General features: G+C 47.8%; 1 protein-coding gene across 2 annotated transcripts in view; it reads left to right on the top strand.

Moving 5' to 3' along the window:
• The window catches only part of RASGRF1 (Ras protein specific guanine nucleotide releasing factor 1), a 127020-nt gene that overhangs the window by 32440 nt on the left and 80878 nt on the right, over window positions 1-13702 (top strand). For both annotated transcript variants that reach the window (XM_029051886.2, XM_029051885.2), the window contains exons 4-5: window positions 2739-2831; window positions 10044-10297. In XM_029051886.2, coding sequence (XP_028907719.1) covers window positions 2739-2831; window positions 10044-10297 — 347 coding nt within the window. The remainder of the gene's footprint in view (window positions 1-2738; window positions 2832-10043; window positions 10298-13702) is intronic.

The following is a 13702-nucleotide window of genomic DNA, read 5'->3' as shown; positions in this document are numbered from 1 at the left end:
TAGAGAAGCAGCGTGGCTCAGTGGAAAGAGCCCGGGCTTGGGAGTCAGAGGTCATGGGTTCAAATCCCAGCTCTGCCACTTGTCAGCTGTGTGACTGTGGGCAAGTCACTTCACTTCTCTGTGCCTCAGTTACCTCATCTGTAAAATGGGAATTAACAGTGAGCCTCACATGGGACAACGTGATTACCCTGTATCTACCCCAGTGCTTAGAACAGTGCTTTGCACATAGTAAGCACTTAACAAATGCCAACAAATACCTTGGGCAAGACACATAGCAGACAAGTGATGGTACCAGGATTAGGCTGTGGGCAAATCACTTCACTTCTCTGGCCATGTTACCTCATCTGTAAAATGGGAATGAAGACTGTGTGCCCTAAGTAGAACAGGGACTGTGTTCAACCGATTAGCTTGTATCTATCTCAGCGCTTGGTGGGGTGCCTGGCACATGGTAGTCAATCATATTTACTGAGCACTTACTATGTGCAAATCACTGAACTAAGCGCTTGGGAGAGTACAACAGAATTAGCAGACACATTCCCTGACAATAACGGGCTGCCAGTCTAGGGAGGGGAGACAGATTAATATGAACAAATAAGTAATTTATAATGTGTAATTTAAAGGTATGTAGGTAAATTCTATGGGGTTGTGCTTGGGGGGAATACCAAGAGTCCCAAGATCACAGATTGAGGTCCATAGACGACACAAAGAAGTACTTGGCAATATTAAGTGCTTAACAAATACCACAATTATTTTTGTTATTGTTATTATTATTATTATTATTAACCTTTCAAAAAAAAAGCTTTCTTCTCCACATTGCATATTTCTGACAGATGTTCTCAACTTTCCTCTCAGCCCCAAGAAAGGTAATTTTAGCCATTAGGAGATTAGAACACCCCCCCCCCCCCACAGAATAGCTCTGTCTAAGCTTTTAAAGTGCTCCATTTGCTTACCTGACAGTGCTTCTTCTGGGGGCCATGGCCTTCCTGGCCTCAGACGGATAGAACCCTGGGCTTCCTGAGGGGAGACGCCAGTTTTCCCAGGCCACAGCTGCGGGTGCCCAATTAGCCACTATATTTAGAAATCCATCACCGGCTTGAGGCGGCACGGCTCTGCTCCTTTACAAATTCAGCGGCTGCTCTGCCAAAGAATGGGGCTGAGAGTTTGGAAGGGTAAGGGGCTCGGCTCCAATAGACAATGATGGCATTTGTTAAGCACTTACTGGGTGTCGAGCACTGTTCTAGCCCTGGGGTAGATACAAGCTAATCAGGTTGGACACAGTCCCTATCCCACATGGGGCACACAGTCTTCATCCCCATTTTACAAATGAGGGAACTGAGGCACAGACAAGTTGAGTCACTTACCCAAAGTCACACAGCAGTTATGTAGTGGAGCTGGGATTAGGACTCAGGTCCTTCTGACTCCCAGGCCCATTCTCTATCCACTAGGGCACGCTGCCAGGTGGCCAGGCCAGTGTCGGCCCAAGGTCACGATGGTCAGACCAATGGGCCCCTCTGTCGGTCAGAGAGTAAATTGTATTTGTGGAACGCTTACTGTGTGCAGAGCACTGTACTAAGCGCTTGGGAGAAGACAATATAACAATGCAACCTGCCCACATTCCCTGCCAACAGCGAGCTTACAGTCTAGAAGGGAACACAGACATTAATATAAATAAATAAAATTACAGACCTGTACATAAGTCCTATGGGGCTGGGATTGAGGGATGAATAAAGGGAGCAAGTCGGGGCGAAGCAGAAGGGAGCGGAAGAAGAGGAAATCAGGGCTTAGTCGGGAAAGGCCTATTGGAGGAGATGCGCCTCCAATAGGGCTTTGAAGTTGGGGATAGCAATCGTCTCTTAGATATGACGAGAAAGGGCATTCCAGGCTAGAGGCAAAAAGTGAGCGAGAGGTTGGCGGCAAGATAGACGAGGTTGAGGTACAGTGAGACGGTCGACATTAGAGGAATCAAAGTGTGCGGGGTGGGTTGGGGTAGGAGAATAGCGAGGTGAGGTAGGAGGGGACAAGTTGTCATTGCATTCTCCCACGCCTCACTACCATCCCACTATTTAGCAGGGGAGCAAGAATGTGTAAGCTCATTATGGTCAGAGAATGTGTCGGCTCATTCTGTTGTATTGTCCTCTCCCAAGCTCTTTGAAAAGGGCTCTGTACGTAGTATGTGCTCAATAAATTTCATTGATTGATTGATTTCGGACCCTCATCTGTGTATCTGCACCCTTCACCCCAGTAAGCTGATCAGCGGATGGGGGCAGGCCTGGAGGCCAATGGGACCCCACCCCTTCCAACAGAGCACCCCTGGTGTTCTCATGTTCTATTGGATCCTGTGGGGAAGATGGAAACAACTCCAGTCAGGCAACCGTCTCCTTGAGATGGTGGAACGAGTGGTTTAAACCCATCCCGAAGCAGACGGGCCAGCCAATCAGTGGCTTCACCAGTCAACTGATTGATCGATTGAATGGTGACAGTCTTCTCAGTCTCACCTTCTATGATTAGTATCGCCATCTTTGCCAGTGATTTTGCCTTCTGTGGCTTGAGGCTTTTCCTCACGACTACTATATGCAAAAATGAGGAAGGGCTAGTAACTAATTCACCAAACAAGGAATTTAAGAAATTTTATTAGGAAAATCCTCTGGGAGCTCTTTAAAAAAAATGGCATGTTAAGTGCATACTAAGTGCCTCGCACTGTACTAAACACTGTGTGCATATGTGTGTGTGTCTTTCAGATTGCCTCCTTGCTTAAAGACAATGAGCGTATTCACTCAATTCAGGCTGTGCCTCCCAGTGATGAAGACAGTGACATAAAGAAGATTAAGAAGGTTTGAATTGGTTTTCTCTTGACAATATAGATGATTGTGTATTGTTATTATTATTATAGACAATTATTGCAGTACTGAAATATTGGGCAATCTCTTCCCAAAAGAACTCGAGCCCAGGTTTGGGTCAAGGACATCCTGACTTCTCCTTAAAGCTGGCAGAAGTTCCTATTGGCTTCTTGGATCAAGACTGAAGTGTGTGATGTATGTGCTGGATCCATGATGTATATGTACTAGACCACTGCAAAGCCACCACCTCCTTGGGCCAAAGTGGCCGACATGGGACGTTCACTCCACCGTGATATATTCATGGAGTTATTGAAATCCCTTGGAAGGGAACTGAACAACGGTCACCCAAGGACGTGTACTACCGACTGGCACTTCCCATTAACAATTTCTTTTAATGGTATTTGTTAAGCACTCACTATGTTCCAGGATATGTACTAAGTGCTGGGGTAGATACAAGCTAATCGGGTTTGGACACGGTCCACGTCCCACATGGGGCTCAGTCTTAATCCCCACTTTAGGTGAGGGAACTGAGGCACAGAGAAGTGAAGTGACTCGCTCGAGGTGACCCAGTGGACAAGGGCCGGAGCTGGGATTAGAATCCAGATACTTCTGACTCCCAGGCCCAGGTTCTATTCCCTAAGCCACACTGCTTCTCAACATACTTCCCTTACCTCCATCCCTCTATAATGTAATCTCGTTAGGGGCAGGGAGTGTGTCCTCTAGTTCTGTTGTATTATCCTCTCCCAAGCGCTTAGTTCAGTGCTTTCCACATAGTGAGTATACAATAAATACCATTGATTGATTATATTAATATTCCTGAACCCCTCTAGACATTATATTAATGTCTAGACTCCCTCTATGATTGACTGATTGATTGATTACAGAACAAGCGTGCTGAAATTCTCCCTAGGGAGACTGTTATTAGGTTCAAGTCTAAGACAAAGTCAGTTTTCCGCTCAGCAGAAAATGGAGCAGGGCTAAGCGCATGTCTAAAGGTGTCTGGGAACAGATGTCAGTCAGTCAATCATATTTATTGAGCAATTACTGGGGGCAGAGCACTGTGCTAAGCGCTTGGGAGAGTAGAATGTAACAATATAATGGACACAATCCCTGCCCACAACAAGCTTACATTCTAGAGGGGGAGACAGCCATTAATGTGAATAAATAAAATTACAGATATGTACATAAGTGCTGTGGGTCTAGGAGGGGGGTGAATAAAAGGAGGAAGTCAGAGCGATGCAGAAGGGAGTGGGAGAAGAGAAAAAGAGGGCTTAGTCAGGGAAGGCCTCTTGGAGGAGATGTGCCTTCAGTAAGGTTTTGATAGTTTAGAGAGTCATTGTTGGATTTGAAGAGGGAGGGTGTTCCAGAGGAAAGACGTGGGCAAGAGGTCAGCAGTGAGATAGATGGTGCATTGAGTAGGTTGGCATTAGAGGAGCAGAATGTGTGGGCTGGGTTGAGGTAGGAGCGTAGCAAGGTGAGATAGGAGGGGACAAGGTGATTGAGTGTTTTAAAGACAATGGTGAGGAGTTTCTATCTGATGCAGAGGTGGATGGGCAACCACTAGAGATTCTTGAGGAGTGGGGAAACTTGGCCTGAACATTTTTGTAGAAAAATGATCCGGGAAGCAGAGTGAAGCATGGACTGGAGGCAGGGAGGTCAGCTAGGAGGCTGATAGAGAAATCAAGGCGGCATAGGATAAGCGATTGGAAGCGTGTGGAGTCCATTGGGTTTGGCTCTTCTGAGGTCATGGGGGACCTCATAGAGGGCCGTCTCAGTGGTCAAAAAAGTGGTCGAGGGCCCCTTGGTCGAAAATCCGATTCTGAAGGATCAAGAAGAGAAGTGGTGGAGAGGAAATGAAGGCAATGGGTGGGGTAGACAGCCCATGGAAGGCATTTGGAATGGGAGAGGCTGGTGGGATGACGTGTGGAGGGGCCGTGGGGATCAAGAGAGGGGGCTTTTTTAAATATGGGGGAAGGCTGGGCCTGTAAAATAATCCTAGATTTAATATTTAAGGAACAGGCCGCAGTACAGCAACCCTTCTTCACCCTTCTACAAACTCCCTTATTGGGAAAACCCTGACCTCTGAATCTGAGGGCTCAACATCCAGTGTGTGTGCGCGTGCGCTCACGTGCACATGCACCTCTGGGTGGGTGAGTCTCTTTCGACAGGTGTATTTGGGTCCCCTTCTGGCTGTGGTTGTGTTGGAGAATGGCAGGGGACGAGGATCATGATGAAAAGCAATCATGATAGTGAGCTACATTTTCTGGCAAGGAAAGATGTGCCTGCCAGTAATTGATTAGGTCACATTTTATTGACATTCATAAAATTTTGCTGGGTAAAATTATTTTCACACCCTAAAGCATAAGATTTTACGGGGCTGCCTTAAATCAGGCTCACCTGGGTTTCAGAGCAACATAGCATATTCCACTCCTGCTACTCCAGACTCCCTGGGCTGGTTTTGGAGATGTATTTTTTTAATGCTATTTGTTAAACGCTTATTATATGCCAGGCACTGTTCTAAGCGCTGGGGTAGATACAAAATAATCACTTTAGACACAGTCCCTGTCCTGCATAAGGCTCACGGCCTTAATCCCCATTTTAAAGATGAGGTAACTGAGGCCCAGAGAAGTGAAGTGACTTGCCCGAGGTCACACAGCAGACAAGTCCTTCTGACTCTCAGGCCTGTGCTCTACCCACTAGGCCATGCTGCTTCACTTCTATATTTCACCCTTGTGGTTGGAGAGGACTAGTGTAACTCCAAGGAGGGCAGTAATCTCTCATAGCCTCCTACTAGAAAAATTCCTCTCTTTCTTTCAATAGAATTTATTGAGCACTTTCTATGTGCAGAGCACTGTACTAAGTGCTTGGAATGTACAATTCGGCAACAGTTAGAGACAATCCCTGCCCAGTGACGGGCTCACAGTCTAATCGGGGGAGACAGACTGCAAACAAAAAAGAACAAAACAAAAACAGACAACATTATCATGATAAGTAGAATCAAGGAGATATATATCTCTAACAGAATAAATAGGGTAATAAATAATATATACAAATGAGGACAGTATTGAGGGGAGGAGGAGGGGTGGGGGAGGAGCAGAGGGTGGGGTAGGGAGGGGAGACGGAGCAGAGGGAAAGGGGGCTCAGCTGAGGGGAGGTGAAGGGGAAAGGGGAAGGAGCAGAGGGTGGAGGAGGAGCGGGGTGGGGGGGGGCAGGGGACAGGGGACCGGGGATTCAGTCTGGGAAGCCCTCTTGGAGGAAGTGAGCTCTCACTTCTGACCTTTTCCTGCTTTAGGCTGCCTCCACTTCCTCTGGCCATTCCCAACATCCATCAGAGTTTTCCAATCCTCCAACTCCCCCATCCTCTCCCTCCAGAAAAATAATAATAACAATCGTGGTATTTGTTCAGAACTTACTGTGTGCCAAGTACTGTATCAATCAGTATTTGTTGAGTACTTAGGGTGTGCAAAGCACTGTACTAAGCGCTTTGGAGAGTCCAAATCAACAGAATTAACAGACACATTCCTGGTCCACAATGAGCTTACAGTCTGGAGGAGGAGCTTATAGAAGACGTAACTGAGGCACAGAGAAGGGAAGTGACTTGCCTAAGGTCACACTGCAGACAAGTGGCAGAGCTGGGATTAGAACCCAGTTCGCCTCTCTCCTGGACCCAGGCTCTTACCTCTAGGCCACGTTGCTTCCCACAGTTTTCTCCGGTAACACTCCAAAAGGACCTTCGCACCCATCACCCTCTGCACCCAGAGTTTCCCTAAGAAGTTCCAGCAGTGCCTAAAGTTCCCAGAATCCCCCACTTCCCTTGTCCATGCCACCTACATCCCTCCCCCCTCGACTGAGGGCGATGCCAGATGTTTCAGATTTGGGCAGGCATTTGAGAGCCCTTATGAAAATAACCCTTAAAATGTCTTCTCATGTGAGTCAGAGTACTTTCCCACTTCTCACTTGTTTCCAATAATAATGATTGCAATATGTGTTAAGTCCTTATTATGTGCCAAGATCATCAGGTGGGACTCACAGTCTAAGTGGGAGGGAGAACAGGGATTTAATCCCTATTTGATGAGGGAACTGAGGCACAGAAAAGTTAAATAACTTGCCCAAAGTCTGACAGCAGGCACGTGTTAGAGCCGACATTAGAACCCAGGTCGTCTGACTCCCAAGTCCACTATTTTTTTTCTGGCATTTGTTAAGTGCTTACTATGTGCCAGGCACTGAACTAAACACCGGGGTTGATACAAGGTAATCAGGTTGGACACAGTCCCTGCCCACATGGGGATCACAGTTTTAATCCCCATTTTCCAGATGAGGTAACTAGGCACAGAGAAGAGAAGGGTCTTGTCCAAGGTCACAGAGCAGACACGCGGCAGAGCTGAGATTAGAACGCAGGTCCTCTGATTCCCAGGCCCGTGCTCTTTCCAGTAAGCCACACTGCTTCCAATGAGGCTACTGGCAGCAGCCCAGCCCCTAGACACTGCAGATAAGTATTTCTCTTCATTTCCCCACTACAGATGGCTCACAAAGTCCTGAGCACTGCTTCAATTGCAGTTAGGGAGCCCAAAGAACAAAATTAGCCCTTCGCCCTGCTCCAGTTCAGTTTGAAGGCTTCTCATCGGAGAGATCAGCAGTCGTTGAAATCTGCCAGGTCCTTGGCCCTGTCCTGGTTATTTGTTAAGCTCTTACTATGTGCCAGGCGCTATACTAAATTCTGGGGTAGTTGCAAGCTAATCAGGTTGGACACTGTCCATATCCTATGTGGGGTTCATAGACTTAACCCCTATTTTAGAGATAATTGAGACACAGAGAAGTGAAGTGACTTGACCAAGGTCACACAGCAGACAAGTGGCAGAGCTGGGATTAGAACTCAGTTCCTTCTGATTCCCAGGCTTAGGCTCTGACCATTAGACTACACAGCTCCCTCAATAGCCTGTTACTGAAAAGGAAGAAAAAGTAATAGGGGGAAGAGGAGTAGCAATTAGAGGCATTGAAAAAAGCGATATGGCCTAATTGACAGAACATGGGCCCAGGAGTCAGAGGACCTGGGTTCTAATCCCAGCTCCGCCACATACCTGCTGTGTGACCTTGAGCAAGTCGCTTCACTTCTCTGGGCCTCAGTTTCTGGAAAATGGGGATTCAATACCTGTTCTCCCTCCCATTTAGACAGTGAGCCCCATATGGGACCGGGACTACATCTGACCTGATTAACTTAATAAGTATGACATTTATTAAGCGCTTTCTATGTGCCAGATACTGTACTAAGCTCTGGGGTGGATACAAGCAAATTGGGTTGGACAAGTCCCTGTCCCACATGGGGCTCTCATCTTAAATTCCCATATGACAGATGAGGGAGCAGAGGCATAAAGAAGTGAAGGGACTTGCCCAGAGTCACCCAACAGACAAGTGGTGGAGCCAGGATTAGAACCTATGTCCTTCTGACTCCTCCCAGGCAAGCTCGACCCACTAGGCCACACTGCTCCTCCAACTTGTATCTTCCCCAGGGCTTGACATATAGGAAACGCTTAACAAATAAGCTCACTGTGGGGCAGCAGATGCACCTTTTATTGTCATATTGTACTCTCCCAAATGCTTAGTACAGTGTTTTGCACGGAGTAAGCACTCAATAAATACGATTGAATGAACGAATGAACAAATATCATAATTCTTATTTCTAATCAAAGTAAGCCTCCACCACTTTAGACTTTGGCAACCATGAGAAAGATAGTATTCAATGCCCCAGGTACTTCAAGAGGTCAATTGACCTTAGTAATGGTAATGGTAATAGCATTTACTAAACTCTTACTGTGTACAGAGCCCCACGCAAAGTGCTGGGAAAGAGTACGTAGGTGAGAAATCCTAGGTCACAGCATGTGTGTTGGGAGCTTTGATAGTGTCATGAATTCCTTCCACACAAGCTTTGCACCTTTGTTCTACTGGTTCACAGGCTGAGCCCATGTGGGACAGGGATTGCATTTGACTTGATTGATTTGTACCTATCCCAGTGCTCAGAACACTGCTTGACACATAGTAAGTGCTCAACAAATACCATAATAAAAATAACAATAATAATAATAATAATGTGCATTAGGAACTTTCACTGCTCCATTAATTCTTCGCACACATGCTCTGAGTCCCTATTCTTCCAGATACCTAAGACTGAGCCTCACCTCAGACATGGACTGATTGACTTGGGACTTAGTACTGTGCTCGGCAGCTAGCAAGTACTTTTTTTAATGGTATTTTTTTTATGGTACTGTTAGGCACTCACTATGTGCCAGGCACTATACTAACCACTGGGGTAGATAATACTCAGGTTGGACACAGTCCATATCCCACATGGGGCTCACAATCTCGATCCTCACTTTACAAATGAGGCAACTGAGGATCAGAAAAGTGAAGTGACTTGACCAAGGTCACACAAGGAGCAAGTGGCGGAGCTGGGATGAGAACCCAGGTCCTTCTGACAACGCTGCTTCTCGAAGCACAGAGAAGTGAAGTAATTTATTGGTTTATATTAATGTCTGTCTCCCCCTCTAGACTGGAAGCTCACTGTGGACAGGGAATGTGCCTGTTACATTGTCATATCATACTCCCCCAAGTGCTTAGTACAGTGTTCTGCACAAGTTAAGTGCTCCATAAATACAATTGATTGATTGATTGGTCAAAGTTGTGGAGCCAGACACTTGAAGTGAGGCACTTAACACACTTGAATAATAATAATAATAACAGTACTTGTTAAGCGCTTACTATGTGCCAGAAACTGTACTAAGCGCTGGGGTGGATACAAGCAAATTGGGTTGGTCACAGTCCCTGTCCCACATAGGGCTCAAATCCCCATTTGACAACAGAGGTCACTGAGACCCAAAGAAGTGAACCTTCTTGACCAAGGTCTCCCCGCAGACTAGTGGCAGAGCGGGGATGAGAAACCAGCTCCTTCTGACTTCCAGGCCCGTGCTCTCTTCACTAGGCCAAGTGCTTAACAGACCGCTCGGTGATGATCCTTATTAAGTGATCTCTGAGTATTCATTCATACATCCAGTAGTATTTATTGAGTGTTTACCGTGTGCAGAGCACTGTACTAAGTGCTTGGGAGAGGACAACAGAACAATAAGCAGACACATTCCCTGCCCTCAACGAACTCTATGGGCAGAGGGCCCATGGCTGCCATCTAACCAGGAACGATCCCCATCCCTTCGGCAGGTTCAGAGCTTCCTCCGGGGCTGGCTGTGCCGGAGAAAATGGAAGACGATCATCCAGGACTACATCCGGTCCCCCCACGCCGACAGCATGCGCAAGAGGAACCAGGTGGTGTTCAGCATGCTGGAGGCCGAGGCTGAATATGTCCAGCAACTGCATATCCTGGTCAATAACTTCCTCCGCCCTCTGAGAATGGCAGCCAGCTCCAAAAAGCCTCCCATCACCCACGATGACGTCAGCAGCATCTTCTTAAACAGGTAAGACTTCCCCTGGGTGGGCCCAGACTGGGGCCCGACGTCATTTAGTAACAATAATAATAATAATAAATGTAGTGTTTGTAAAGCACATACTTTATGCCAAGCACTGTACTAAGCACTGGGGTGTAGACAAGCAAATTGAGTTGGACAACAGTTCGTGGCCCACGTGGGGAGCACAGTCTCATTCCCCATTTTACAGATGAGGTGACTGAGGCACAGAGAAGTGAAGTGAGGTGCCCAAGGTCACACAGCAGACAAGCGAGTGCCCAACCATCCAACGCGTATTGTAAAATGGGACTGGGAAATACATGCCGAGTCCAGAGAAGCTGGAGGCTTGGTTAGGTTGTCGCTGGAGGGTGGTGGATTCAATCGATCCATCGGCGGTGTCTGTTGTGTTCACTAAGGTTTGGGAGAGTAGAAGGCAGAAGTAGATATGACCCTTGTCCTTACACTCTAGTGGGGGAGCCAGATAATAAAATGAACTGCTGGTAGCTGAGGCTACCAAGTATGAGGCTATGCGTATAAGTGTTGTGAGGGTGGGGTGAATACCTAAGTGTTTAGGGGATAGGTCTGAGTAATAATAATAATTATGGTATTCATCAAGTGCTTACTCCGTGTCAAGCACTGTTCCAAATGCTGGGGTAGATACAAGATAATCAGGTCAAACCCAGTCCCTGTCCCCCATAGGGCACAGCACTTTTTTTAAAAGGTATTTATTAAGCACTCACTATATGCCAGGCAGTGGTCTAGGCGCCGAGGTAGATACAAGTTAATCAGGTTGGCCACAGTCCGTGTTCCACCTGGGGCTCACAGTTTTAGTCCCCATTTTACAGAGGAGGGAACTGAGGCCTAAAGAAGTAAAGTGACTCGCCTAAGTCATAGAGCAAAGACGTGGTGGAGTGGGAATTAGAACCCGGGTCCTTCTGACTTCCAGGACTGGGCTCTATCCATTAGTCCATGCTGCTTCACTTTGTGCTAAGCGCTCTGGAGAGTCCATTCATTCGGTTGTATTTATTGAGCACTTACTGTGTGCAGAACACTCTACTAAGCGATTGGAACGTGCAGTACAGCAATAAAGAGAGACATTCCCTTCTCACAATGAGCTCACAGTCCAATTCCTGTCCTTGAGGATCTTACAGTCTCATGGATGAGAAGGACATTAAAATAAGTTACATGAAGCAGCAGATTAAAGATGTGTATGTAATCAATCATTCATTCAATGGTATGTATTGAGCATTTACTATGTGCAGAACACTACATTAAGTACTTGCAAGAGTATACTGTAACAGAATTAGCAGTCACGTTCCCTGCCTGTAACAAGCAGGAGACAGACATTAGCACGAATAAATAAGTCATGCATAATATATAATTTAAGGATCTCTACATAAGTGCTGTGGGGTTGGGGGTGAGGCGAATATCAAAGGGTGACAGATTCAAGATGGCATAAGTGCCGGGATGTGGGGGAAGTGTTGTCTTGCCTTATACTGTCAAGTGGTCTCCGACCCATAGCGACGCCATGGACACATCTCTCCCGGAACGCCCCACCTCCATCTGCAATCGTTCTGGTAGTGTATCCACAGAGTTTTCTCAGTAAAAGTACGGAAATGGTTTTCCATTGCCTTCTTCCGCACAGTTAGCTTGAGTCTCCGCCCTCGACTCTCTCCCATGCCGCTGCTGCCCAGCCCCGGTGAGTTTTGACTTGCAGCAGATTGTCTTCTACTCGCTAGCCCAAGCTAGGATTGGAATGGATATGCCTCTGCTTTGACGGTCCCTCCTTTAGTTGAGACTGGAAACCCTCCAGGTGAGACCCTGAAAGGGTAGGGGAAGTATCTAGCTCCAACTTGAAGAAAAGGAGACAATCTTCCCCAAGTGGGGAGAAATTTGCTCCCCTTGGAGTCTGGGCAGCAGGAAAAATCGAGAGATTCCAGAAGCTTTGAATTGATCCTTCAGTGAGGGGTCTCTGCTTCTTTTTGAAACATTCCCCTGTCTTGAGCCCAGCCCAGGCCCTCAGGCCTATTGCTGAACAGCAGAGGGTGTCTTGATGCCTCAGTGATGTGGAGTGCCAGGATGGGGGCTTCATCCCGCACCCCTCACCCACCCTGTCGTCATCCAGGACCCCCAACCATTCCAGCATGCAGAACAGCCCCATCCAAGCAGTGCTGCCTAGTGGCAATAGCCCGGGTCTGGGAGTCAGAAGAACCTGGGTTCTCCTCCTGGCTCCTCCACTTGTCTGCTGTGTGACCTTGGGCAAGTCACTTCACTTCTCTGGGCCTCAGTGACCTCATCTGTGAAATGGGGGTGGAGACTGTGAGCCCCATGTGGGACCGCGACTGTGCCCAACCCGATTTGCTTGTATCCACCCCAGTGTTTATTACAGTGCCTGGCACATAGTAAGCATTTAACCAAGCTTAGGGAAGCAGCATGATCTAGTGGATAGAGCACAGGCCTGGGAGTCAGAAGGACCCGGATTCTAATCCTGACTCCTCCAACCGTCTGCTGTGCGATCCTGGGGAAGTCACTGGGCCTCAGTTCCCCCATCTGTCAAATGGGGATTAAGACTGTGCACCCCATACGGGACAGGGACTGTGTCCAACCTGATTTGCCTGTATCCACCCCACTGCTTAGTACAGTGCTTGTCACATAGTAAGTGCTTAATAAATACCACAGTCATTATTCATTCATTCGATCGTATTTATTGACTGTTTACTGTGTGCAAAGCACTGTACTGAGCACTTAAGCACCATACTAAGCGCTTAGCACTATTACTATTACCACTTATTACTATTATTAGTAGAAGTGGTAATAATAATTATAATGATAACTTCTCCCTCCTAGAGCCCCGAGGGAGTCCTTCTGGGCACCTGGAGCCCTGGGCTGGGTCTCAAATGGACACCTTATACCGCCCCCACAAGGCCCCACAGGGGTCTGTGCTTTCCCTGCTCAGGTGCAGTGCTCTCCCCGCCCCCTCCCCGCCGGGGCAGCCTGTGGAACCACGGTTACCCTCCCTGAGCGTGCTGCAGCATCCTCTCCCGTCCACCCCCTCTGCCACCCACGGGGCTCCTCACAGGCCCGGCTGGATCCAGCCCGTGGAGCCCCATCCTAAATTCTCCAAATCCCTGCTATTCATCTGGAGCCGGCTGGCTCTGTTGCTATGGAGACCGAGCTCCTTTCCAAGACCGCGATTGCCCTCCCGGCTCTACTGCGTGGAGCTCCTGTGTGGCGTGATGGGCTGTCGGGGAGGGAGCCCCCCGGGCCAGGATCCGGGACACCTGGGTTCTATTTGGAAAGTCCGTCCCCGGTGGGCTGCATGACCTCAGGTCAGATGGTTCACCTCCCTGAGACCCCGTGTCCCCATCTTTGAAGCGAGGTGAGGCAGCCAGGGGCGTTTGGTAAGGAGTGCATCAG

The sequence above is a fragment of the Ornithorhynchus anatinus genome, chromosome X1, assembly GCF_004115215.2.
Source record: "Ornithorhynchus anatinus isolate Pmale09 chromosome X1, mOrnAna1.pri.v4, whole genome shotgun sequence".
Lineage (NCBI taxonomy): Eukaryota > Metazoa > Chordata > Mammalia > Monotremata > Ornithorhynchidae > Ornithorhynchus > Ornithorhynchus anatinus.
The sequence above is the reverse complement of the archived record's forward strand: the minus strand, read 5'-3'. Positions and strand labels throughout refer to the sequence as shown.